Consider the following 26,055-nt stretch of genomic DNA (forward strand, 5'->3'; position numbering starts at 1 on the left):
ATTTGCTATAATAAAGAAGTACTGACAAATAGGAAATTCTGGTTTTTTATAGGCTTATATCTTTCTTGCATAGGTTTTTTATTTTTTTTCCCTAACGCCCAAACTAAAACGATCTTAGGAATTTTCTTCCTAATTATATAAATCAATTTTTAAAATCCTAAATACATGAAGAAATGCATAAGGAACTTTCTCAAAGGGGAGATATTTTTCAGTGATGCATTTCTGTTGTTTTCTGATATAAGTCCTGCAGAAATCAGTTTGCTTGTGTAAGGCATTTTCAAGGATAAACATCCAGTTATGTTAATGATTCTAAAACAAATTTCTGTACACTGAAGTCTCTTCCAGTGCCACAAGACAATTGCTGAATAGTGCTAGTGGGTGCCAGTTTCAGTATGAACCCTACAAGCTGCTTTCAGGCACAGCTTGTTCAGATGTGGAACTGTGCTCCTGGGTGTAGATTTCAAACGTCTTAAATGGTTGAGAAAATCATTACAGAAATTAATTTAAGCAAAAACCCATTCAAAAGTTTCAAACACAGAGACACCATTTCCAGATGAAGAAGCTTCTAGGGACAGTATCAGTGTGGGTATATGAGGAATCTGTGGGAATATATACCTGCATGCTTCCTTCCATGTCCTGTTGAGAAAAAGGCATAGGCCTGAAAGTGCTTCTGAGTGTCCACTTCTGTATTCTTTTGGAGAAGTTTCTTCCAAAGTGACATGGAGTCAGAAGTCTGTTTCTCTGGCGTCTTTAAAATTCTAAATGTATTCTGTATGGGAAAGTTTTTTAAAAATTGATGTTTTCAGAGAACTGGTTTGCTGTGTCATACTATGAAAGCCTTCTTCCTTCTTCTTGCCCTTGTATTGTCATCAAAAGATGACCAGGAGTGTAAAAGTACTTTTTTAAATCTAGTTTTTGATGAAAAGATCACCTACAGGTGTCATTCTGCACCAGTAGGTTTTTTGAGGCAGGATGACTCTATTAGAATATTAGATTAGCCTTAGTGTCTTGGACCAAATGTTCATCTAAGCAGTCTTCCACTATGTCCAGAATCAGATGACTTGGAAAATTTTTATAAGAGTAATTTCAGTATTCTTTCATACTTGACCCATCTGCAGATGAAGGACTTTCTGAGCCAGATATGACTCTTGGCACATGCAAACATTCATTGTAATTAAATTTCTCTTTTGCAGCCTGTCCAGGAATGCCTAAAATGTACAATGAAATGTTACTGATTTGGCTTCATGGAAACAAGCCTCAGTGGTGGCACTGCTGTGTAAGAGTGGAAATTAATGTCTGGCACTGTTCCTACATTCCTTAGAGGTGCTCGAGACACGAAGGAGTCAGTCTGATACACAACAGTGTTGTCTTGTCTTGCTGTTGTGTGCTGGGTAGACAGAAAAGTGGTATTCATTGGATGCAATGTTTACATGAAGTCTGCTAAGTTAAAAGGGAGTTGTCAAAATTTCAGTCCAGAAGAAAATCATATAGTTCCCAGTAAAAAGGGAAGCTTTTTATTTCTGCAGCATGGGGAGAGACTGCTATTTAAAAGATTGTGTATGAATTCCAAAAAGGGTTAACTGCATTTTTGCCACTGCTGCTTAAGTTGTGCTGTAGTGTTTTTCATTCTGGATGGCTCTGTAGTTGCACAAATAAGGTTTGTTTTCTGCCAAGTGTGCCAAACATTTTGAAATCTCTATAGTCAATGTCATCTCTATTCATTATTAGCTAAGTTCAGCCATTGCATCCTCAGAAGTTTTACCTCCTAGAATTGGCTGAAAAGAGCAAACAGGTTTATTTTTCTGAATTGTGCTTTAAAATGAATAATTTAGTCAGGCAGCAAATAACAATCATTTTCCACGAATGCCATATGGTTGACTTTTCATGATTCTTACATACAGAAAACCTCCTTCATATCATCTCTTTTCATGCAACTAATTACAACAGCTAAGTTAAGAGTCTGCACTGTAGGGATCTGGGAGACCCCATGGAGACAGAAGGGTGCTTCCAAAGGGTAATCTGCAAAGTTCTGAGGAGGAAATATACCCCAAGCGCTTTACACTGGATCCCTACAAAATACAAATGAAACGTGATTACTGAAAGTAGCTGAGTGGAGTTGCAAAGACAAAAACATTTAATTTGCTGTTTCCCTTATAACATTTTCTTTCCCCCCTTTTTTTTTTTTTTTAATCATAAGTGTGTTGCATGTTTTGACACACAGTTAAAAGGCTGAACAGCTTTACAATCTTCTGAAATGCATTTTCCAACTTCTGGAAGATAAGGACTGTTGTAAGGCTTTCCTGAGTGTTTCTTCTGGTGCACTAGGACCTCAAGTTTTGAACAGTCTTGCTCTTTTCCACTTCGGTTTCTCTCCCAACAGAAATTAATGTGGAAATACTAACCTCCTGCACTGGACACGTTGTGAGGAGTAATTGCTTGGTTTATAAAGCACTTGACTAAGTGTCAAGTAATGCTCCTATTAAGAGAATAATGCTATGTAAGTGAGAACTTGCTAAACTGATTTGTTTCAAAGCTTTGGTGATGTTTTTAAGTGGTGTTTTAATTGAATTCCTTTAGGGTTTTTTAAAAAAAATCCATCTCTCAAGAATTTTTTAAAATTGTTTGAAAGCATCCTACCATTCTGAATAAGCATCTTCTTTGAGCACAAATTAAAGGAAAATGCTAGGCTTATTCATTATCATAATTTCTGTCCTTTCTTTCAAATCACAAATAGGATACCAAGTTAAACATGCCTTCTCATGCCTTTGCTAGCTTAGATATACCACTTTATACTAATTCATAAGTACTTTAAAATACTTACTCATGATAATGACAAGAAATGTTATGAAAATACTTAAAAGTTTCTGTCTTTAGAATGAAAATATATGTATCTTATTTTTCTAACGTTTTATTTAAACAAATAACTCTGCTGAGGTCTGTATTCTTTATGAAATTTCAATTATATCAATACAAAAATGGCAGTGAAAAGGAGTGCATAACCAGTCAGAAATAATCAAAGCCAAGTATCATTCCTGAAGGAACTCTCTGCTCTTGCTGTCTTCTATCACCAAAGTTTTCAACACCTTTTGCTGTTCCGTCAGTGGATGTGTATGACCTAAAACAAAAGTAAATTTTGCATGCAAACAAGCTCTTAGCAATTTAGGCTTTCTAGATCACAAAAACTATCACTGCCTGGCTGGAAAAAAGGTCATTGGTCTTTTCTATCTGATTGCAGTGCCATGTGCTTCCAGTGGCATGGAGAGGTGTTTAGGCTGGGCACCAGCTGCTTCTGGGTGCTCGAGATGCTTGCAAGTTCTTCAAGGTCTGTCAGTGTTAAGAATTGTTTCCACAGCCAAAGTGAATGCTCAAGGGAGAGCAATGCAGTTGAAATTTTTTCTACTACTTCAACATCAGAATTTAAATTTGGGTTTTCCCTTTGAAAAGCAGTCTCTTTGCTTCTTCTTTCTGTGCTTTTGTGGTCACAGACTATTATCTTTTTAGATTAAATTAGACCAAGAGATCACCTTCAGGGGTGTACCCGTATATTCTGCAAAACACTGGTAGCTGTTTTGTCCATGGGTTCAGTTCAGAGCCAGTCCAAAGTGAACTGCCTCAAAAAGCACAGAGGGTGGGTGTCAGCTCCTCAGCACCAGCTGTTTTGCAGCAGTGCTGCATTACCTGTTTACACTGCAATTAGATTACATTAGAATCGGAGTGCTTTCTACATTTATGTTGCATCTGAAGGATTTCATTCTTTTATTGCTTGGAATTCTTTCAAGGCTACAGAATGTTTTTCTGTCTTGACAAACACTCACATTTGCATGCCAGATAGGTTTCATGATATGACATAAATTAGATTAATAATTCTCAAGTTGCCATTGTAGTTACCTCTCAGGTTCCATAAGTACTGGCATGCATATTCACAAATGGTGAAGCGCTCTAGAGTGCAGTAAGATATCACTGATAAAGAATCTAGGGATAGCAGGTCATCCAGCAGTCTTAAAACCATTTAGACTGTAAGGGAAAAGTGTACAGCAGGGAAAAAAGCCACACATTTTCCTGTTCATGCCATGGTATCTTGCTTATTGGAGTAAATGGAACTGTTTTCTGTGGCTGTGATGTTTTTATTACTTGACATTCTTACACGTTTCTTTATTCTTAGCAAGCATAATTACAGTAGTTTAGGCTGATTGTTTTTCATTCCGTCTGCTGAAGGCTTATTTAGTTCTCTTTCTCAAGAGCACAGAAAGGACTAAAATGAATTTGAAAATGTTTACAGCTAGGTTTCTTATGACCCAGGTCATATTGTTGTCTTGAATCAGTTTTCTCCTTGTCCTCAACTGAAAACAAAAAAATTTCTTAATCTTGCAGGGTTAAATAAAAGGAGGAATGCAGTGCAGGGAAGGTTCCTTTTATGCAAGACGCGGGGATGACTGAAAGTGCCTGTGGGCATTTGGTCCCCATTGGCTCTCTCAGCGAATGCAGTGATGCCCACGGATAGCCTGTATTGTTGTCAGTTAAATGGGATCATGAGTGTCTGAAAGGTGTTTGAGAATGAACTGAAAATCATTTTCACAAGTGGATGATTACTTCTGCCACATGTTAACCGAACTCTATCAGAGTGGCCCAGATTTTTGAGACTGCATTAATTGCTCTTTCAACCTTGACTGAGGTTTCTCTTTAAGAAAGGCCTTTGCTGGACTAAACTGCTACACGTATTGATTTTTCTTTCTATATTTTTTTCATTGTTTGTGATAAATGAAGCCTTTTACAAGTAGAGAATTTATCATTCAAAATGTAGATAAATTGCTTCATTCCTTAGAATAAAAAGGCTGGTCTAAAAATGATCTCTGTAGAAGGAGTAAGTCCATTCTCATTTCTCTCTCAGTGAATAGCTCCGGTATTCCACACACAATTATGCTTTTTCAGCTATTCATTAGTGCTGATTTTTTTCATCAAAAAGTAGAACCCTGCACCCTCGCAGTGAGGTGAGGGCTTTAAGCAAATAAGCTGCCATCTTCCCTCCTGTGTGTGTCATCCTGGAACTGAAACTGAACTATAATATTTAGCAACATGGTTTTGCATTTTGGTAGCACAAGGAAATGCACTTTGAGAGATGTACAAACTTTGTGTAATTACAACATGATTATGCCCAGACTTTTACAAGAAAATGTTTGCTCATTTTATTTGTTCTGTTTCTGGAGAGGAAAGTGATACTGACTGAGATGAGATGATATATAAAACATTTTTATCCAGGTGTTTCTGTGTTTTGTAGTGGAAATGTAATTTCTTGTAATTTTATTTCTTTTCCAGGAAAACTAAATATTTAAGGGAAGGGGGGGGGTTGTACCATGTTGTAAGCATTGTGAGGTATAATCATGTGTAATTCTGTGACTTCATACAAATCCAATTTTTATTTTTTCATTGGAGAGTGAGTGAAGAGAAAAAAAACCCCAATATTAAATAATATTGAAGAAAAGAAGATTGCAAAAGATTGTTTTTAAAAGAAAAAGTCTCAGAAAAGTGATTGTATGGTTTGTACATTTGGTTGCATTTTCATGTTACTACAAAACATGTTAGAAAATCTTCATATTGGAGTGACATTTAATGACTTATCATATTTTCTTTGTGATTAGTACAAGCAGGTGTATTAGTCCTAAGTTACTGGAAATTATTTGAGTAATATAAGAAAACTGAAGAAGGCAACTACACATGCATAGTAACTATAAATACACTTTCTAATGTGCATATGTAGAGACACAGGTGTTATGTGTATGTATCTCATTTATTATATACTTTTACAGGATAGAAGTCTGTCATCTATATATGTTTCGGTGTACATGAAAACACCAATCTTTTGTCCTTGTCAGAATATTTATTAAACATTCTCAAAACATGATCTTAAGGAGAACTCAAAACAAATCTAAGCAGTTACTATTATAGTGTTCAGATACAGGGGAAGTATTTTAGTGTCTTCTTTCCCTGTATATGGCTGAACTTCAATAATTCAAGGATTATTTTAGATTATCCCAACTTTGGAACCCAAATGAGAGCAAGAAAAATTGAAGCAAATGGGGTGCTTAGTGTTTAGAGATATGGAACTGGCACTTCTGAATATCAGTTTCTTGTTTGTATTGCACAAAATCTTTTGCCTAAAGGTACAGTGTTTGAGTGGCTGTTCTGTGTTTCTTGTTGCTGCTGAGGATGTTTAAAATAGTCTGAGCAACTGATGCTGAGCATTTTGTGTACGTTATTTAGGATGGAGAGAGTGACTGTGGCTTCTGGGTGAGTGCAGAGACACTGATGGGTAGAGGAGCAGCAGGCTGCAGATCTGAGTTCGTGACTGAGATTCTGTTCTGGTTTGCAGTACTGGCCTTTACCTGAGACTCATGGAAAGTTACACATTTGTCCATCTTAAAAATAGAACATTGTTCAACTTAGCTCTAAGGCTTAGCTCACTTCTGAATCTGTTAACCTGTTAATTTTCTGCTCCTGTTGTGAAGCCCAAGTGTAACTTATTGTGAAAACTGGTTATTGTAGATTTTTTCTGTTCTAGACCTCAACTGCAGTTTTACAGATCCTAGATGTTACTGTCTAAATATAGGAAGGTTCTTGAAGATTCTTAGGTCCTGTGCTTCCTTTCTTTTTCTTTTTCTTTTTCTTTTTCTTTTTCTTTTTCTTTTTCTTTTTCTTTTTCTTTTTCTTTTTCTTTTTCTTTTTCTTTTTCTTTTTCTTTTTCTTTTTCTTTTTCTTATTCTCCAAATAGAAAATGAATGCAAAAGAAAGGCTCAAAGAAGACTGTAGAAGCCTAGGTGGGTTCTTCCACCTAAAAATGTTAGACTCTTGACTAAGAATTAATCTCTTTATCTTTCAGGAGCAAACACACTTAAGATGAGCACAGGATATATCCCTTGTAAATGGCTGAAACTTAAGAAAAAATCTGGTACCATTAGAGATGGCACTGGAAGAGGGATTAATAACATACCTGTGTGTTTATAGTGATTTGTAAAACCAGACAGCATGTCTTTGCATTTCTATACCAAATCCCAGCTTTGTGTCATGAATATTATTTTCTTTGTTACCTGGTCTTATGTAAGATCTGTGAATTTTAAAGTTAGGTAGTTAATGTTCCACTCTTTTGTTTCCCAAGGAAGCTCTTATTTAGCACCTTAGGTAGAAGTGATTTATAGGAGCAATAAAAATGCACATTGCTATTTAATTTCTTTTTGTGTGCTTTATTATTTTATATTTTTGAATTTATTGTATATTATATTATTTCTCCCTATACTGCAGAACTATAGGTGGTATGTCTTACATGAAGAGCAATTTAAAAGGCAGCCAAGTTATATGAAAACATCACCTTTTCTCTGATTAAAAATGTTCTTTTAAGATGTCTTATTTTAAAAGCACATTTCTGGAGCAGGATCAGTTAATAATGAGAAAGAATTAGCATAGAGTTTCTAAGGTTGGGTTACTCATTTTCTGATGTGCAAGAGGCAAGAAATCTTTGTTAATCTATGGTTTCTTTACAGTTGTCTAAGACATGCCAAGAGGGTGGGAACATGGTCAGGATATCTTTGTACTGTAGCTTTGGAGGACTGTGTATTTTCATCTGGGTTTTCAAAGTACAGTTTCAAAATGGGGCAGTTGCCTTCTCACATATATCAAAAAAACCTTCATGGTACTCCCAGGGATGCAGGGGGATGCAGTGGATGAATCACCATGAAGAACAGGGCAGTCTTAGGACTGAGGGAGACCAAGGGCCACCCAAGGACTTTTTTACTTTTCTCCCTCAGGTCATTAAGCTGCAAGGTTATGTGAAATTCATGATTTATTTCCCCTCCACCCTCTGACAATAGTAAAGAGATTAGCAAGGCAAGAGCAATGTTGTGTGCTTTGGGGAAAGGTAATGCTCTGAAACATATATGAAAAGGAAAACAGTTTGTATTTTGTGGGAGAATGTGTGACCATAAGTCTGTGAGGTAAATGCTTCCTTAGTTGCAAAAAATTATAAATTTAAAAATAACCTCTAGTAGGTCCTTTTTTTTTTACCCTTTCTGACATAACCCTTACTCGTTTATTTTCATTGAATTTATAATAGTTACAGAATTAGACGTTAAAAAGACTGTGGCAAGATCTGGACTATTCAAAGGCCACATCAACTGGTAATTGTGTACACAAAGCCAATTTTTTTCCTTCTCATACAAATAAAAAGCAGAGTAACCAAGTAAGGTAGACCTTCAATACAGGTGTAGCAGAAGTCAAAGAACTTCTGTTCTGTTTTCATAATAATAATGGAGCCTCTACATAATCTGAAAACAACAATTGTAAGCAGTACGCTGAACATTTATTTTAGACATAAATTTGTCCTTTGCGATGCCTAATGTGGGAGAAGGCGTTCTTGAGAGTACACCCAGGATGGTATAAAAAAGTTTTTGCCTTTATCTTGCTTACTCATTTCACATAGGATGTTGGTTCATTGCTCTGTTTTTTCACTGAGATGCAAACCACCAGGCAGAAAGCCACAGAAGTGAGTGGAGGACAGCAGACCATATTCTCTTACCAGAGAGGCCCCTGTTCATCTGACCAGCCATCTCCCATCCTAGTTATTTTAGCTGCTTCATAATGTGTGTACTGGCATCCTCTGGAGAGTGCCCTGTGAAGCCAAGATTCATTGGTCTGAACAACCTTTAGTTCTGCCTGTGACCACCCTGGCTGTACCAGCTGTCCTTGACAGAAGCTGGCCAGCCTGCAGGGGCATCTCCTATGTCTTATTTTGCTCTCCTGTCAGATTTTAAGCAGCAAATCGTTACCACTCATGGGCTCTTGCTTGCAGTCTCACAGCTCATTGTTTTCTTCTTGCTGTCTTTGTTACCAACAGTGCAACATGACCACAGTGACAGGAAAAGTGTCACTATAATGCCAGAAAATTCACTCCAAGTTCTTGGGTAATGAGTGTGCTCTCTCTACCACCAAACAGTATCGGCGTCTGTGGTTTTCTCTTCTCACTGGTTGATACTCCTGATTATGTCCTCTGATTCAAAGCCTGGAAATTGCTAAAGTGACAAGGCGTTTTTGTAATCTAAGAGCCTTTATAGTGAAGTGCTTCTGTTTGGGAAATTAGATTCTACTTTACTCTGAAAAAAAAAATTAATATTGTGTGTCTGCTGACATTGTGTTATGTGAGCATTTTATCACACTATCTCTGGGACTGAGTTCTCACAGACTAAATAAACACTAGCAAATCTGTGGAAACCAAATGGAATAAAAACTGTCAGGAACATCAGCTTTGATAACATCAAGTATTTCTGTGTATATAGTTTAAGCTACTTTTTCTATTTTTCAGATAAAATTGGTGAAATAGAATATGATAAGCTGGTTAATCTTTGCAAACATGAGATCATTTGTTTCTGATTTTTGTCTTGTTTTGGGTGAAAAGGAATGTCTCTTTGCATTTTTATGGTTTGAGTACATAGAAAAAAAATTGATTTTTACATATGACAACGCTGAAGAAGCAGCTCAGTAGACAGAGTAAATTAATACACAGATTTTTGTTTGCTTCTTCTAATATCATGCTCCTTATTAATGGAAAACCACTGCCTTTATTATTTCCTTTGCAGGTACTTGTATGCCCTAGGACAGAAGGTTTGGAAGCGGTGGAAAAAACGTTATTTTGTCCTGGTTCAGGTTAGTAGCCAGCCATGGAATTTCAATAAAATAATTCTTGGACTGTAAATTATGTATGATTTCTGGAATAGTTTGTAAATCAGTATCTTCAGGCAGCACATGCAGGACTACTCCCAACTACTTGCAGCACTACTCCCAACTACTTGCAGCACAGAGACACCCAGCTTTTTTTTTTTTTTTAATTTGTATAGCTAGTAAACAGAAATGTTACCAAGTTATACACACATATACAAATGGATCCATACACTGAGCAATGTTTCAACTGAAACCTATAAATTCTGGATGAAATTTTTGTGACCTTGTAATAGTCTGATGACAGCTTTGACAGCACTCAATTTGACATAAATTCATGTATTACAAAATGGATTGTACTTACTGTTTAATTTATTCTATCTCAGCAAATATTTCCTGCCTTTGAAATTAAAGCAACAATACCTATATTAAGAACTTTTTCTGATTTTTTTAAATAATGCTATTTTTTTCCTTTCCAACATTAAATTGGGTGAAGTTATATAATTGTTACATAAAATTTGTTGCAGTAGTTGTTCTTGGCCACAAAAATGGTGCTCATATTTTATAACTTTTTGTCCAAAGCTGAACTGTTAGTATTTTCACATGCTAGTGAATGGTGATATTGACCTGAGATAAATAGAAAAGTAGATTTTGAGTGGTCAAAACAGAGAAATTAATGACTTTAGGGAGTCTTTGGAAAAATGTCATTGTTTTCTGTTGGTGTTTGTCTTCAGATTACATTTGATGTTCTTCACAGTAAGTTCAGAGGTTACTGTTCTGTCTCCTTTGTTTTATTGACAGAAAACTCTTAAAATCTGGGTCTCCATAAGTATCATACAAAGATTGAAGTCTGTAATGAGGCTTTTTAAGAAAAAAAACTTCTAAAACTGCTTTACAGAAAGTCTGATTTCTCCATCAGTCACACTCACCTGGTCTCCTCATACTCCTAAGTGATTAAAATCATAAGGTTGTAAAAAAAATACCAACTGAACAAGTTCTTTGTTAAAGTTAAAAGCCAAGAATATTTGAAGGAAATTCTGTAAAGTCTACATAATTAATTTGTTTTCTGATTTTACCAAGGTCCTGTGTGAAGTGATGAGGACATTTTGTGACTCTTAATATTTTTTGGGAAGATCTCTATATAGGATAGCTGTCAAGGCATGGCTGTGAACAGAAAATAATTTCAAGTTGCAAAGAAAAACAATAATACTGCACCCTCCCTTGTCCTTCATGCTTTTCTTCAACACTTATCCTACTTGTCACTCCTTTCACAGAAAGAATGAATTTGTTCTTTTCCTCTAAGCCACAGGTGTCATCTGATTTTTAAATTGTACATCTAAGAGACACACAGTCTTCATGTGTGTGTAATATGGAACCATCATCTGGGAGACTGGTTTATTCCAGTCAAGTTAATTTTAACTATTTTCTCCTCTCTATGCTGAAATTGAAATACTGGAGGAGAATATTACAGGAATTTTCCTACTGTGATGGGATTTAGTAATCTATTTCATTTTAAAACAGCTATCAATTCAATAAAGCTATATAAAAAATACAATGTTAAATCGATATTTACTGTCCTGACAGCTCTGGCTCATTGATATAGTCCTGCTGTGATACATTCACTGGCAATAAGCTGAAGTCAATACATGTGAAATAAGCATTCAGTAATGGACCAGTCTGTTGTATTGATATATTATTGACATATTGACAAGTCTTCCTCTATGTACTAACTTTTAGCTTACAGTAGTAAAACATCAAGGACATGAAATTCAGTGCTAGAACAGAGGCTACTAGTATGGTTTAACACACTTTGAAAATTTAACTCAGTTGTGACATTAGATGAAGAATGTTGACTTTTTCCGAGTGTGATGAGAGTAATGTGCACCTTCATTATTGCTGCACCTTTTACAAGTTGTTAGTGGTTTCTGAAAGAACAGATCAACATTATAAAAAGGTTACAGTATCTGGAAATTTTAACCTCTTCATTTTTTTTATTTTTATCCTTTAGTATCCAGTCTCTTCTCTAAAAGGTTATTAATTTAAACCAGAAAAAGACAGGGATGTAACATGATTGGTAAAAAGCCTCCGTCAGACCTGATGTGTTTTACTTAATTTACTGCCTGATATCTTCCTCCAGTAATTGGAATGCAGATCCACTTCTGTCCTTTTAATTTCACCTGGTCAAATGTTTGAAAAGTCAGTCGTTTGTTTCATAGATAATTTTTTTCCAGACACACACACCACGCAGGGTAATTCTTGCTGCTGAACCCTGGAGTGGGCAGCCCAGTGCTGGCCTGCAGCAGACCCCACAGAGCCAGCTGCCAGGTGTGCAGTGCCACCTCCTCCCAGCACACTAAACAGAGGCTGTGTGCCCCGTGGGGACATCCCTTAGTGACATTCCTCAAAAGTCGCTATCACACTTCTGTGCCTATCTGTCTGTCATAAATGCATAGGTTGTTGGGTTTCCCCCTTGCTACAAAACACAACAGCTGATAGGTGTTTAAACATCTGGAAAATCTGGACAAAATTCAAGTAAATGCAGTTGTAGGAAGAGGATTGCCTTGTATTCTGTCAAGATTACCATTCAAGAGGACAAACTGACTCTGTTTTTGTCTGAGAATGTGTTGTACATAGTCCTGACTTTTGAGTACTCATTATATATGAAGTATTTATGCTAATTTGCTCAATTCTTAGGCAAAGCTGATTACAGCTCTATTTACTACTAATAGTACTCTTAAATCCAGTCATAGATCTATATTTAAAAGTGTTATTTCAGACTGTGCTGGTGATTCTTTTTGTAGTAACTGAGAGCAGCCACTGATGACCATAAGGAAAAGGGTTTAAGAGATTTCAAGTGTAAATAAATGAGGCAAGTTCTGTAGTTCTTTGTTTTGTTGAGGCTTTTTTCCCCAAAAAAAATTTCTTGAATTTTTTCTGTCTGTTTCTTTAGTGAAGAAATTTCAAATTGTCTCATTTTCAACAAAAAGATGAAGTGACAGTTTGTGATTGATTTTTCCTTTAAAATAAGAGAACACATTTGCAATATGTTCAATAAAATAAAATCAGCAGCATTATAATGTCTGTCTTGTTATAGTGGTAAGTTTAAAAATGAATAAAGATACATAGCTCAGATCTTACACAAGTTTTTCTTCAAAAACTTTCAGTGGCTAAAGAAATCTGTAAAATATGGGCATCCTATGTATTTCCATGATTAGTGTTTACAAGTTTCCCTTTTGATGGCTCAGATTGCCTATACAGCGTGGTTATGTGGAATTGTTGACATGAAAATGTGAGAGATGAATGTGGGTCTTGCCAGGTTATTTCATTCAACCAAATGGAATAAATTGAAAATCGTTTACTACAGTGCCAAGTAGCAAAAATTAAAATTGTAGATTCAGTTTACAAAGAAAAGAAAAGGAGAACGCTCTCATTAAACATAATGCTAATTGCAAAGGATTTAGAGTTGTGTGACTAGCCAACATCTTCCTCCATGCTTGTCCATGAGGACAAATATGGTTGTGGGACAATAAGCAGGGAAGTACCAAGCAGTGACAGAGGTGATGCTGCTGCCAGGCTTAGAGCAAAGGGCATAGCTTAGGGATGAGCCCCATGTCAGGGTCCCCTCCCAAAGGAGACCACCAGCCCTGGCTGTCTCTGCCCACAGCCCAGACTCCCATTTGAGCCTCCTGGGGCCATCATCCCAGCCCCAGAAATGCCACAGCAGAGCTGGTCTCCAGTTCCCCACATCCATCCTTGGCCTGTGCCCAGGGCTGGGGCTGGGGCTGGTTGTCCTGCTTCCAGCTGGACCCTGTCTGCAAGGCCCTGCTCTGTCAGCCCAGGATATCTTAAAATATTTAAACCAAAGTATGGTAATTTTCTAAAATATTCTATGAATGAAAGCAAAACTGTGAGCTCAATGCACAAATAGTGAAGTGCAATTCTGCTGTGCCTGTCATGCTGGAGGATGGACTGGCTGCTTGTAGTAGTCCCTTTCTGAAAAAATCCTGAAAAGGATTTTTTGAAAATCTGAATTTTGGTGTAGACTAGATTTTCCTTTGTGTTTATGTATATTTAAGGTGGTCTTGGTGTGCCCATTTAAACAAATGTACCAAATCTGATGTGGAAAGCTGACGCTCAGTTGCCTGACAGTGTCTCTCAAATTCCTATCCTTGTAAAACTGTCTTTGCTTAACTAAAGAAATAATTAAAACTAGAAGAGCTATGTTTAGCTTCTCTCCCCTGTAGACTCCTGCTATGGGTCTGGAGATACCAATTTGGCATTGGAGAGCCGATGGCCATTTTACAGAGAGTTGTTACACCTGTTCCTTTTGCTTGTACAGGCTGTGCCAGGGATGTTCAGTCACCATGCACTGCACACACATAGATAGCATAGTTCTGTTTCAAAAAGGCCCAATACATAAAATAATGAAATATTTTTCAAGCATTACCCAGATAATAATCACACATTCCATTCTTATTTTCAAAAAGCATCAGTCTTTTAGAAAGAGTAAAGGTACAACACCAGCAAATATATGAAGTAAGCTGAAATCAGCTGTCCAATTTTTACTTCAAAAAGGATCATTCCTGAAGTTGTAGCTAAACCAATAAATTTAGATAAGCTAGCTGAGCAATCAGCAGTCAAAATAAAAATGATCCGCTGTATGTCAGATGAGCTCCTTACCTGTCTGGAAATCGTAGCATTATTTTACAAGTAGTTTAAAACAAGTCTGTTGGGCAGGTATCCTACAGTCCTTGGAGATGAGAGTTTCAGAGGTGCATATACATTCAGTTCCCTTTAGTTTCAAGTGTTCACAGATTGATGTGGTCTTTCTTCTGGTCATCTTCTATAATCCTCCCAGCTCTTCATGTAAAACTGGGAACACCTCCTTTTTCTTCCAGTGATTGCTTTTCTCCTCACAGATATTACATTTCTTTCTTTATTATTCCTTATCTTTCCAGTCAGCTTTTCCTCACCTATCCTTATAATTTTCTATTCTGTCTACAGAGTCAAAAACCACCTGGTCACAGATTCTCTTCTTATTGCTTCATAAGTTTTTTGATAATTGTACTTGATGACAGGTGACTGATGTTGTCCATGCCAGCTGCAAGCAGCTTGGCCTACACGGTGCCTTGTCTAGTGAGCCAAGCAGCACAGGGCTGGGTGAGAACACAGATGCAAAAGACACAGAAATTAGACTGTAAAATCAAACTGAAGGTTCTGATACTTGCCATCATTAGCTAGAATTGGCTGGAGTATATGTTCCTTTTTCCAGTTTCATGGTAATTGTGCCACTCGTTCTGCAAACAGTACTTTTATACATAAAAGTTCTTGTTTTCTCAGTTTCTTGGAATATAGTGTTTTTTCCTCTTACAGTATACTGAGTAATTTGGTCAGTACCGCAATACTAAGTGTTTTCACTACCAGAATCTAAATGGCTTCCCTTCATTTTTTCATAAAGCCCCTGCCCAAAATTTATTTCAGGAAAGTGCAGAGATGTGTGTTTGTGGGTTATTTGTTTTAGAGCTTTTTTTCCTTCATTTTGGCAGAAAGGGGAAATAAAGGAGGAAAAATTTTACACTGTAAATGCTTCTGGGAAAGGGGAAAAAAAAAGTGGATTTATTTATTCAGTGCAAATGAAAGCTAATTTAAACCATGGTACATTTCTTGTACAGTTCTGAAATGCAATTCATTAATTAAGAAGTCCTTTCTTATTCAGGTTAGCCAATACACATTTGCAATGTGCAGTTACAGAGAAAAGAAGTCTGAGCCTCAAGAACTGATGCAACTGGAAGGATACACTGTGGATTACACAGCTCCCCACACAGGTACTTTTCATTATTTTGAAGTAGCACAATGTATTTGTGTAAAAAAGCTGTTTCAATTTGCTCCTTTTGATCTAGCGGCAAAAACTCCCAAGTTTCTTTGACAGAAGAAAATCCCAAGATTCTTTGGCAATTATTCCACTAGGACATTCTGATGTGAAAAATCATGCTTTTAGAAATAAGTTTGTTGTAAGACTAATGAAAAATAAACTTAACACAAAAGTTTCCTGAAACATTGTAAGATCACATATAATACAAGGAGAAAATTGTGAATTCTAGTTAGTCTTCCCTTTTCTCTTTTTGATGGTGGTGGCCTGTGGCAGTATACTGTGAAGTATATTCATAAATAATTTAGAAAAGAAGACAAATTATGACAATGCCTGTAAAAGAAAAGTTACTCATAGTAATCAAAAATCAATTTTGACATAACAGAAAAATCTCCACAAGTTAATATTAAAATGGAAGAGGGAAATCAGATGCTGAGAAAAACAATTCTGCCTATGCAGTGGACGGTTATGGAATTAGGAGACTTCTGAGACATTAAAGATTTATCTTTGAAAATGTTGTGTCAATGTTCAGAATAATTGAGAAGGCAAAAAATGCTCAGAAGGCATTTGGAAAACTGAAACAATTCTGTCATAAAGAAATCCCCAGCACAGCCACGTTGACTGTTGTGTCCTGTTCTCCTTACATGCTCTCAGAAAGAAAAACACTGGAATGAGAAAAAGGGCTAAGGAAGAACAGCACTGATAAAGGATATGGAATTGTCTCTGTTCAATAAGAGATAAAGTTGGCAGGGATTTCCAGCTAATAAAATATGACCAGGAAGGAGAATATGTTTAAAAAAAAAGCAAAATAGCATATGGCAGAGAGAAGATTATTAAGAAATAACTTGGAGCTGAATTTAAAGTGGAGTAATGTAAATATTTTCTCATGCGATTTCTATATTTATTTTACTTATGTTACTTCTATGTATTACCATTTGATCCTTATAGCTCTAGATTTATCTTATTTCTAGGTCTATAAGTACCTATAAAATGTTTTAGCACACCCCTCCACACGCACACATACTCTGAGTAAAGCCAGTAATGTAATAAACATTGATGGTGATTGAGAAGTAACTTGTATTTATCAAGATTACCTTCTTATTTACTGCTTCAGGTCTCCAGGGTGGTCGGATGTTTTTCAATGCTGTTAAAGAGGGCGATACTGTGATATTTGCCAGTGATGATGAGCAGGATAGAATACTCTGGGTTCAAGCCATGTACAGAGCCACAGGTCAATCCTACAAGCCTGTTCCTGCAAGTCAAGCTCAGAAGATGAACCTTAAGGGAGGCAATGCCAACACAGATGTATCTCCACTTTGTAAGTTGGCTTTTCTTTTCTTTTGTGGCTTTGGTTTTGGTTTTTTGCTGGTAAAATATGTAGCAGTTCCCTCAATGAAGTTTAATTAAGCAGAACTTATTCACTAGGCAAATGCATCTAGCAGTTCATTGTTAGCCAGAAGCTCTTTAACCCAGATTATTATTAACAACAAGGGAAATCCTGACTTGCAGGTCATTATTTTTATTATAATCCATGAAAATACAGCAATTAGCTTCATATTCCTTACAACTGACCCATATATTACCATGGAGACGGTGTTTGGTTTGCATTATATTTTTCATTAGCCAGCCAGTGTAGTGTTGAATAGAAAAGTGTCAATCTATTCTCACAATTTTTGTAGATTTAGATCAGCTTTATCATACATTGTACATATTAGTTACCAAAAAATTGCTATGTAGGCATTGCAGTACATCGTGAGTTGAAAGGCAATAGATGGGCTCCTGGATTTTTTTGGCACATACTGTAATATTAAATTACATATAAAAAATTCTTTAAATTATTCAGGTTTGAATTTTCATCACCTTTCTTTGAGGAAAGAATGGTTTCAGAGAAATTGAGGTAGATATTTTAAATCTTCAGATTATGTCTTTGAAAGTATACTGTCACGTAGATATCTGCACAAAGGAAGCTCATTGTTTTATGTTGTTACAGAGGCTGAATGCAATTCAATGACCTTTTGTAGTAGCCATCAAATTTCTGGAATATCATATGATTATTATACAATTATCCTTCTTTATTATCACATAACCGTACATGGATAGTGATAGAAGGGAGACATATGTTTTAGACTAAACTTGGTTTAGTGTCCGAAGTCTGTAGCAGGTTGATCCAAACCCATTCTCTTCCCTCAGTCTTCTATCACTCAGTCTCATGAACTTCTATTCATCCTCTACACTTATATCAGTTTGCTTTTAGAAAACAGTAAAATGTGCTTGTTAAACTTAGTAATATTTATGTAAAATCCTGAGGAGCTCTCAATGTCATTGAGCTTTCCAGTGTCAAGATCATTGAAAAAAGTTTAATCTCACAAAATCACTGAAATCTGTTTTTCATCTGAAACAATTTGGAAGGGCAATAATCTGAAACACTTTGTGAAGTAATCTTTCATTATGGGGCCATTAAGGAGGAGTAGGACGGAAGCAACATTGCAAAAGCAAAGGTGGCGCAACAGGCAAGAAGTGCTTCTGCTCACCTCCTGCCAGCTCCCTGGATTTGTGCTCAGTGGTGGGATCACTGTGTTCCTGCCTAATGTCCCTGCTTCATGGGCATCAATTCGAAAGTACAAGAGAAGTGACCACTGGCAGCAGTAGCCAAGGACCTGCTCCTGCTTTTGGACACAGTGCTTACCTGGAAGTGAAAGCAACTAGAAAACTCTGACCATGGGGCAGTGAAAAAAGTACAGAAAGCAATCACAAATTTGTATATACTGAAACTGTGTTTTCAAAGATAAAATTACTGATAGTGTTAAAGAATTAAACAGCAATATTGTCGCATCCTGATGTTATTTTAGACATTATCTTAGAGGTACTACAGTTCTTAGGTGGAAACCACAGAAAAAAGTAAGGATTATTTTAAAGATGTTCTAAGGCAAGCTCCAAGAACATGGTGTATTTTTCTGTCATGCTTATGTATCTACTTACACAAACTAGTATGACTGAACTGTATATAAAGCAAAATTCCATGTTTAAATTATTATTTTCTTTTGGGTATAATACACTTCAATGTTGATATTTTGTAATAATTCACAAAATAATTAATAACTTATAATAATTCTTAATTTTTTTTACAGTAGAGTAACTTGTGGAAATTAATTTAATGTGATATTTATAATCATTGTTTGACTGATTTCTGTAATATCCCAGTACTCTCTACATGAGGAAATTTTTTATTTCATCCCTTATACTTGAGGTAGAAATGGGCAAAATCAAATTAATCAGTTTTTAAAAGACTTCAGGAACTGGGGTTTTTAGATATAACCTTAAATAATTTTCTGAGTCCTTCTTCCTTTAAATATATGCTGTGCTGAATTTCTTGAGGCATAGTTTTACTCCTAAGAAGAGACTCTATAGCTGACCTTTTGTCACATTTAAATAGATTCAGTTTCACAAGAAGTTCATTTTCTTTTCCCCTAGAAAAATGTTTACATGAAGCTAAGTGTCTTTTATTTTAATCAAGATATAACAGCACGTACTTGAGAGCTGGCATATGTATTAAATGAAATTAAATTAATTTCCATTTTTTTCTTTGCTTCTATGGCACATTTTTAGTATCAGGAAATACAGTTTTGAACAGATGATTTCTCAGTTACTATTTTTATGATCTTTAGTTTCCTATTGATGCACAATTTAAGCATTTCCAGCCAACAGGAGATCACATTGTTTTAGTTTCTGCAATATACCATGCAATGACATCTCCATGTACAGAAGCAGAAAACCAGCTTGGGTTTTGCGAAACAAATGTCAGTTAACGGCATTCAAACCTCAAAAGTCTGTCCCCATTTTCTTTATCCTCTAAGATGAAAAATCAATTCACCCTGACAAAATGTTCCAAAAGAATTTTCAATAACTTGGAGAAAATTAAATATCTTTAAACTGCAGGCTGTAAAAAAAAAATCAACTTGAGGAGAAATGTTTCAATATTTTCCTATATTGTGCTTAGAAGAAAATCTTCTTTCATCCTGAAATTTTCATGGTCGCTAGAAAAATATCTGAAAGTGGTATTTAACAGAATCAAACTACTGTTGTACTTGTCCAACTTCTAAACTGTATACTAGTCAATTTTTTCATCTCTAAGTAACTTGGTATTGCAGTGTTGAGGTATTTGGTGACTCCAAAACAAAAGTGAAGATAGGCTAATGTCAGCAATGATCAAGAAAAGGAGACTGACCTTCAGATGCACTGTTCTGCATAAGCATGTTGAATGAAAGAATAGAATCTTTAAGGATGCATGACTGTAGAATTGCCAGAAGTTTCCCAAGGACATTAATGTTTCAGGGAAAGCACAAATGAAAAACAGATTAATTTGAATCACATAAAGGTTCAGGAAGTGATCCTTTTTTAATGAGCAATGTATTAGGAGATACATTCATACAGTTGAAAAGGCTGCTGGAGTGCTTAGCACTGCTAATAACTTGTTCATAACCCAGGAGTTAAAAGCAGCACATGAGGGGATTGTCAGGTCTTAATGAAGAAATACAAAGCCAAACATCATTCTCAACCTACACCCTCATGAGTTCAGAGGGGTAAAGAATTGGAAGAGGCAATCTCTTGCAATTCATTACATTTTTAGAAACAAACAAGTCAAAGGTATTTTTTTCTTTGACATAGTTTTCTCGGCAGGTTTTGCAGCTTTATGTCCACCATACCCTTTTAGTAACTCCATCCTCTCTGCATGCTTCCCCATTCCCTTTACATCCATTTCCTGCTTGCCTCCAGCCATCCCTGTCTCCCTTTTAGAAAGAAAATGTTTACACCAGCCTCCACCACCTTAGGCAATGAGTAAGTCACCTGTGTTCTCTCTTCTGTACTAGTCAGGAGCATGTAAAACTATCCACAATCCTCTTCAAATCTGCCCTTCAACAAAATGCTGGCAATCAGTCAGTGTGGTATCCCCAGCCCAGCAGTCAGACCATACGGGCCAGCTGCTTTCTCATTCTCTGCCACTTTCTCTGCAGAAGTTATTTCATGGCCTGATACCTAAATTATAAAGTTCTGGGGTCACAGATTGTCTCTTTGGCCTGTGTAGTACTTTGGAGTCCTGGTCAATGATCAGGAGTCAAAATGTTCCCAGTGCAAGCTGTCACCATCTGTCTGGAGTGGCACTTGAAGGAATGTAATGCATGTCTTACCACTGTCTTTTCCAACCAGTTCCAGCCCCTTCTGGAACAGAGTCATAGTTCTTACCCTACCAGTCTTAGTCTTTAAATCTTTTTAATCCCTACAATACTAGATTGCTTGCCTCTACCTTCTCTTCTTTCCTGCTTGCCTGAGCTGGTTCAAATTGCTTTTTCGGCACTTAAAATCAAGGAGGGATGTCACTGAGAGGCACAAAAAGGAGTAGGTCACCACTCAGCAAGGCCAGTACCTGTAGCTCACCCTAGCGCAGAGCAGATGGTGCAAGAAATGTGTATTTGCTCCTAGGCTGGAACGAGGCAGAGATGTTGTGCAGGGATGCTAGAACTACTTGAGAGCGTGCCATAAACATGAAAATCTTGGTAGTCTTAATTCACTCAACTCTGCATGATCTGAGTCACTGAGGATGTGATGATTTTAAAGCCTTTGCGGCTGGACTAAAATTTAAAGTTTCTTGCAAAGATGGCACAAGGCATACTTAGAATGCTTTCTGCCCTAATGAGTATCTTTGTCTAAAAGAGCACGCAAAAGATGTGCTAAAACTTCTGTAATAGCTTTTGTTAGTTTTTAACATTACTTGAAAATATATTTATTTGTCCTAAAAAGGATAGTTTCCAAAGAATGAAATATACAACTTGAAACAGGCAGTGCAACATAGAAATAGTAGCCAATGATTTTGAGTTAAAGGCAACATGGAAAGCATGGCAACAAATTTGATTAAGAAGGAAGAAAAACTAATTGTGAAAAAGCAAGAAAAATTACTGCTTCAATGCTCTCCCCAGATATCTTCCCAATATTTTCCAAGATTGAGAAACTGTAGTAAAAAATGAATTTGTATTTTTTTCTTTGTGACAATATAGCTCCTTATATGCCTTTTGCATTTGCTTGCTGTTTGAACAGGACATCTAAAGTTCATTTATGTAAGAATTTTTAAAAAGTAATTACTAACAATTTTTAAAGTAGAGTCTTGAGTAATTTTTTAGTCACAGTCATATACCATTTATGAATTGCTCATGATACTTGCTCAAATTCTTAAATTTGTTTTATTTCCTTTTTGTTTCAAAATGTTTGCCAGTTATCTTGTTTATACATCCTAGCAATAAACAAAAATGTAATGTATTACTCTAGATCTATTTTTCTGTTATTTCCTGCTTTCCTACAGCTGGCAAAGGTAAGTTTTTAGTTGTTTTTCTGTTGCTTAAATATATTTGATAACAGATCTTCTGTGACTGTTAGACAATGTTATTTGTACTACTTGATTCACTCAAAAAGATGATCAGTCATGGATCTTTCTTTTAGAATTAAACCTAGCAAATATTTATACTTTTAAATCAATACTTTTGCTTATTTTGCCCAAATTATGTAATAGCAAATTCTGCTTTCACAAGCTGTATTGTGTTCAATAGGTCACATTACTCATTATGATCATCTGGATACTGTATCAGTGTGCTGGATCTGTTTCATTTGCAACATCCAATCTCCTGATTTCAAAATACTTAAATTACTTGTCAGTACTTACACCTTCTCTCTTAAAAAGGGGGATTTTTTTTAATATATTGATGTGGTTAACCAGAGAAAAAAACAAAAGGTTATTTTAAGAATGATTCAGCTCTGTATAATTTCTAAGTGATGACAAAAAGAAATATTGGTACAACTTCTTTTCTGTCATATGTCTTACTATGAAAAATGTTTATAGTATATGATAAACCTGATATAAGAAGGAAAATTTATAAGAAATGCTGAAATCATTCACAATAAATATAATGGATTTGAAAAGAGTTTTATCTGGGTTTGAACATGTTGGAAGCTACAGATAACTTCATATGTTCTTCAGTACTTTTGGTAGTGTAGTTGTGTTGATGTGAGTTGTTTATCTTTGAATTAATGTGTTTAAATGCAGTTAAATTGCACTAATTAAGAGAGAGCATTTGTTGTACCTATGTCAAAAATATGAGCTAGATTTGTCATTAGTGATAGGCTGGTCTAATGCTCATTGAAATATTGCTAATCTGTGTAATCACATATGCTACAGATATTTCAAGCATTTAAAATACATGCTGCTGCTTGTCTGGGGTGATGGTCTCATACCTTACACCATCGACATATTGTCATACTGTTTATTTGCTACATCCACCTTGGTGAAATCTGTCACATGGATGTGACTCTTGCTTTGACAATGCAAAGCCAAGTGATACGAATGAGTTTCTGCATCTTTCTAGGATTTGATGTTGCAGATCCTTCAGCTTGAATTAAATAATTCTCCCATCCACAAATACAGCTGAAAGTTGGACTTGACATGGATCAATATGATCTGGGGCTAAATTTCTAAATGTGACTGATTATGTTAGCATCATGCCCACAGATCAATATTGAGTTTTATTATGAACCTGACTCTATAATTGGGTTTAATCAATAAACTTTTGTCTCCTTTCTTTAGAAATTTTAGATTTCTGCTATGCAGGTTTTCAAAATTGCATTTAGGATACACTTAGATCTATACTTTTCTGGTAACGAATATAAAAAGACCTAGGTTTGAATTTAAAGGAACAAAGACCTAAGACCCTATTGAAAGGGGAAGTCAATTTTTAAGTTGATAGGACTGTTCACCCCGGTACAGTCTATAGAATCCAAGACAGCTAATGTGCTAATACGTAACTAGTCCTTTTGGGCACTTTTCTGTCCATACTAGATAGATAATTCACATTGAGGACTTTGACAAAACATAACATTAATGAAAGCAATCACTAGAGCTTCTCTTTTGATAAACCCGCGGGGTTTAAAGGCGTTGAAAAATGCAATCTGTGAAGAACAATAAATTTGGGCCTTTGATTGAAGTGCCATTTGGGATGGTATGCTTTCTCAATGTATTTACACAAAAATGCTGCTCCCTTTTTCAGTACACTTTGCTGGAAGGTTGAAGGAGCTCTTTGCCATTACTACATTAAGGTTCGTCTCATTAAAAGCTGAGTACAAAAAGAAGGCTGGAAATGACCTAGCTCAAGCCAGTGTGTTCATTTCTGCTCCAGTTTGCCATTTGAGAAGTAGGCTTCAAGCCATGATGAATATTTCTATTAAGTGGTACTTTGAACTGCAGTAAAGATGCTCTTTCTTTTCTGAAGAAATAAATGCATAAACCTGTTTGGGGTTCTTTTTGGTTTTTTCTCTTTCTTTTCCTTTTTTTTTTAATATTTTGTGGTTATTTTGCTAAAATTAGACGGAGAGCTATACTAAACCAGGAAATTACAGAATATTTTTCCTTTCTACTCATAACATGTTTTTACATTGAAACATTTTCAGAGCCCACTAGAAAACAATGCTTTAATACTTTTTTTCATGTACTGTGTTGTGTTTTCTGGCAGCCTTTCTAAATTTTGGTTTATCTGTCAGTGGGTAGCAATTTTTTTCCACTGTTACACTCCGTAAATTGGTATGATTGATAGAAAAATAATTCAGTAATGATATTTTCAGATTAAAAGATCAAGATTCTGTAATAATTCACCTGCAAGCATTCCTCTGTATATGAGTTATTTCTTTGAGATACTTTCAAGAAAGCTTAGATATTGAGACTTATATGCCATGCATACACTGGTGTTTGTAGGTCTGAGCACACACTCACATGTATGGTTCTGCACATTTTTTCCTTTGTATAACAGATACAGACCGTGGCCAGAAACATGGCATGGATGAGTTTATTTCTGCTAATCCCTGCAAATTTGACCATGCTTCCCTCTTTAGACTGCTTCAGAGACAGACCTTGGATCACAGATTGAATGACTCCTATTCTTGTTTGGTGAGTACTGACTGAAAGATGGATATAAAGAAGTGAGAAATAGTTGTTACAAAGTAGTCCTTTCTTCCTCGTTCATTCAACAACTGCAGTTGTAGGTGGAATAAAGGGTCCAATCGATTGGTTTAAATTTGAAAATTACATACTTGCAAGCGGCTGTTGTGCCACTCAATAGAAAGCAAAGAGACACGAACTGTCTTCAATTTCATAAGCTGAAATTTGTCATGTCCTCTGGGGAGGTCTGAATAAAAACAGAAAGTTTTGACAATAGCAAGAGCTCCTGTGGTAGAATTTACGGACACCTGTACAGGCATTTCAAGGTCCAGATGTAGTTGCCTCAGCTCAGAGATTTTCACCTGTCTTATAATTCTTCATTCCACTCTGCTGTGAAGGCAAAACACCAAAGAAGGGAGGCAGACCCATAAGCAATACATGGGCATGTGTGCATTACCTGAACTGCAAGTAACAAAGGGGAGTCTAATCATTAGACAAAAGCAAATACCATGTGATCTCTGTATCAGAATGAATGTTTTCCACATTCAAATACCATCATTACCATCATAAAAGGCAAGATGCTTGCTGCAGTTTCCTTTTTGTACAATCATTATCCGTTCTGTGCTTTGCAAACTAGTTGAGGATGGGGCTGCTTCAGGTTTTGTTTTCATTAGGGAAGAAAACCAGCAGCAATCTCATGGAAGTTCATCAGATTATCCACACTTGTTAAACAGGTTTGTATGGGGCAGACCTTTTAACTTCCTGAGGCTTTATTTTTCACCTGATATTACACCTGAAATAGTGATCTCTCACTAAGAATCTAAAATGCCTCATAGCAAATAAATTTTTTTTCATTTTAATGTCTCAACAGCAACAAAAAAAAAATATAATGGGGATTTTTGCTTATTTTTCCATTGTTCTGACTAGTCTTGTAACACAAAGATAATAATTGGAATTTTTAGGATTGTTGCAGTTGCTAAAAAGGGGGAAAATTTTTATTTGATGAGAGTTGCCTCCTTTTTAAAATACTGCCAGATACATATGTATAGAAAAGTTAAAGGATTCATTTTCTGTCTGTGGGTTGCACACTGTATCAAAGAGGCCTGAAGGTACATCTGTACAAAGTAATTGGCACTCAAAGAGAAAATGGTTAGCTTTCTACCAGTGCATTGGGGTCAAACTCTTTTTTATAATAATAATATAGTAAGACACTTAATATAACCTTGAAATCAGGAACTTTTAGAAGAGGTTAGGTGAAATGCACAGTGCTATAGCAACCATAAAGCAGATGTATTTCTCATCGTTCTTTTTTTAAATTCAGCTTTAAATAAGTGGAATGGGTGATTTTTTTTTAATTGCATATTTAACTGCATTTTTTTATTTTAAAAAATTTGGGAATGTCAAGGTAACAATAGAATAGATGGACATGTAAGTGTGATTTTTCTTTTCTCTAACAGCTCATTTCCCATCATCTTTTAGAAACAATTCATCCCTTATTTCAACAAATACCACATAT

At 35.9% G+C, this 26,055-nt stretch overlaps 1 protein-coding gene across 4 annotated transcripts in view; it reads left to right on the plus strand.

The window, feature by feature from the left end:
• The window catches only part of CADPS2 (calcium dependent secretion activator 2), a 285,443-nt gene that overhangs the window by 166,736 nt on the left and 92,652 nt on the right, over positions 1 to 26,055 (plus strand). For all 4 annotated transcript variants that reach the window (XM_059471758.1, XM_059471759.1, XM_059471760.1 and 1 more), the window contains exons 9-12: positions 9,621 to 9,687; positions 15,416 to 15,524; positions 16,683 to 16,886; positions 24,412 to 24,548. In XM_059471758.1, coding sequence (XP_059327741.1) covers positions 9,621 to 9,687; positions 15,416 to 15,524; positions 16,683 to 16,886; positions 24,412 to 24,548 — 517 coding nt within the window. The remainder of the gene's footprint in view (positions 1 to 9,620; positions 9,688 to 15,415; positions 15,525 to 16,682; positions 16,887 to 24,411; positions 24,549 to 26,055) is intronic.

This window comes from Ammospiza nelsoni, chromosome 5 (genome assembly GCF_027579445.1).
Source record: "Ammospiza nelsoni isolate bAmmNel1 chromosome 5, bAmmNel1.pri, whole genome shotgun sequence".
Taxonomy (NCBI): Eukaryota; Metazoa; Chordata; class Aves; order Passeriformes; family Passerellidae; genus Ammospiza; species Ammospiza nelsoni.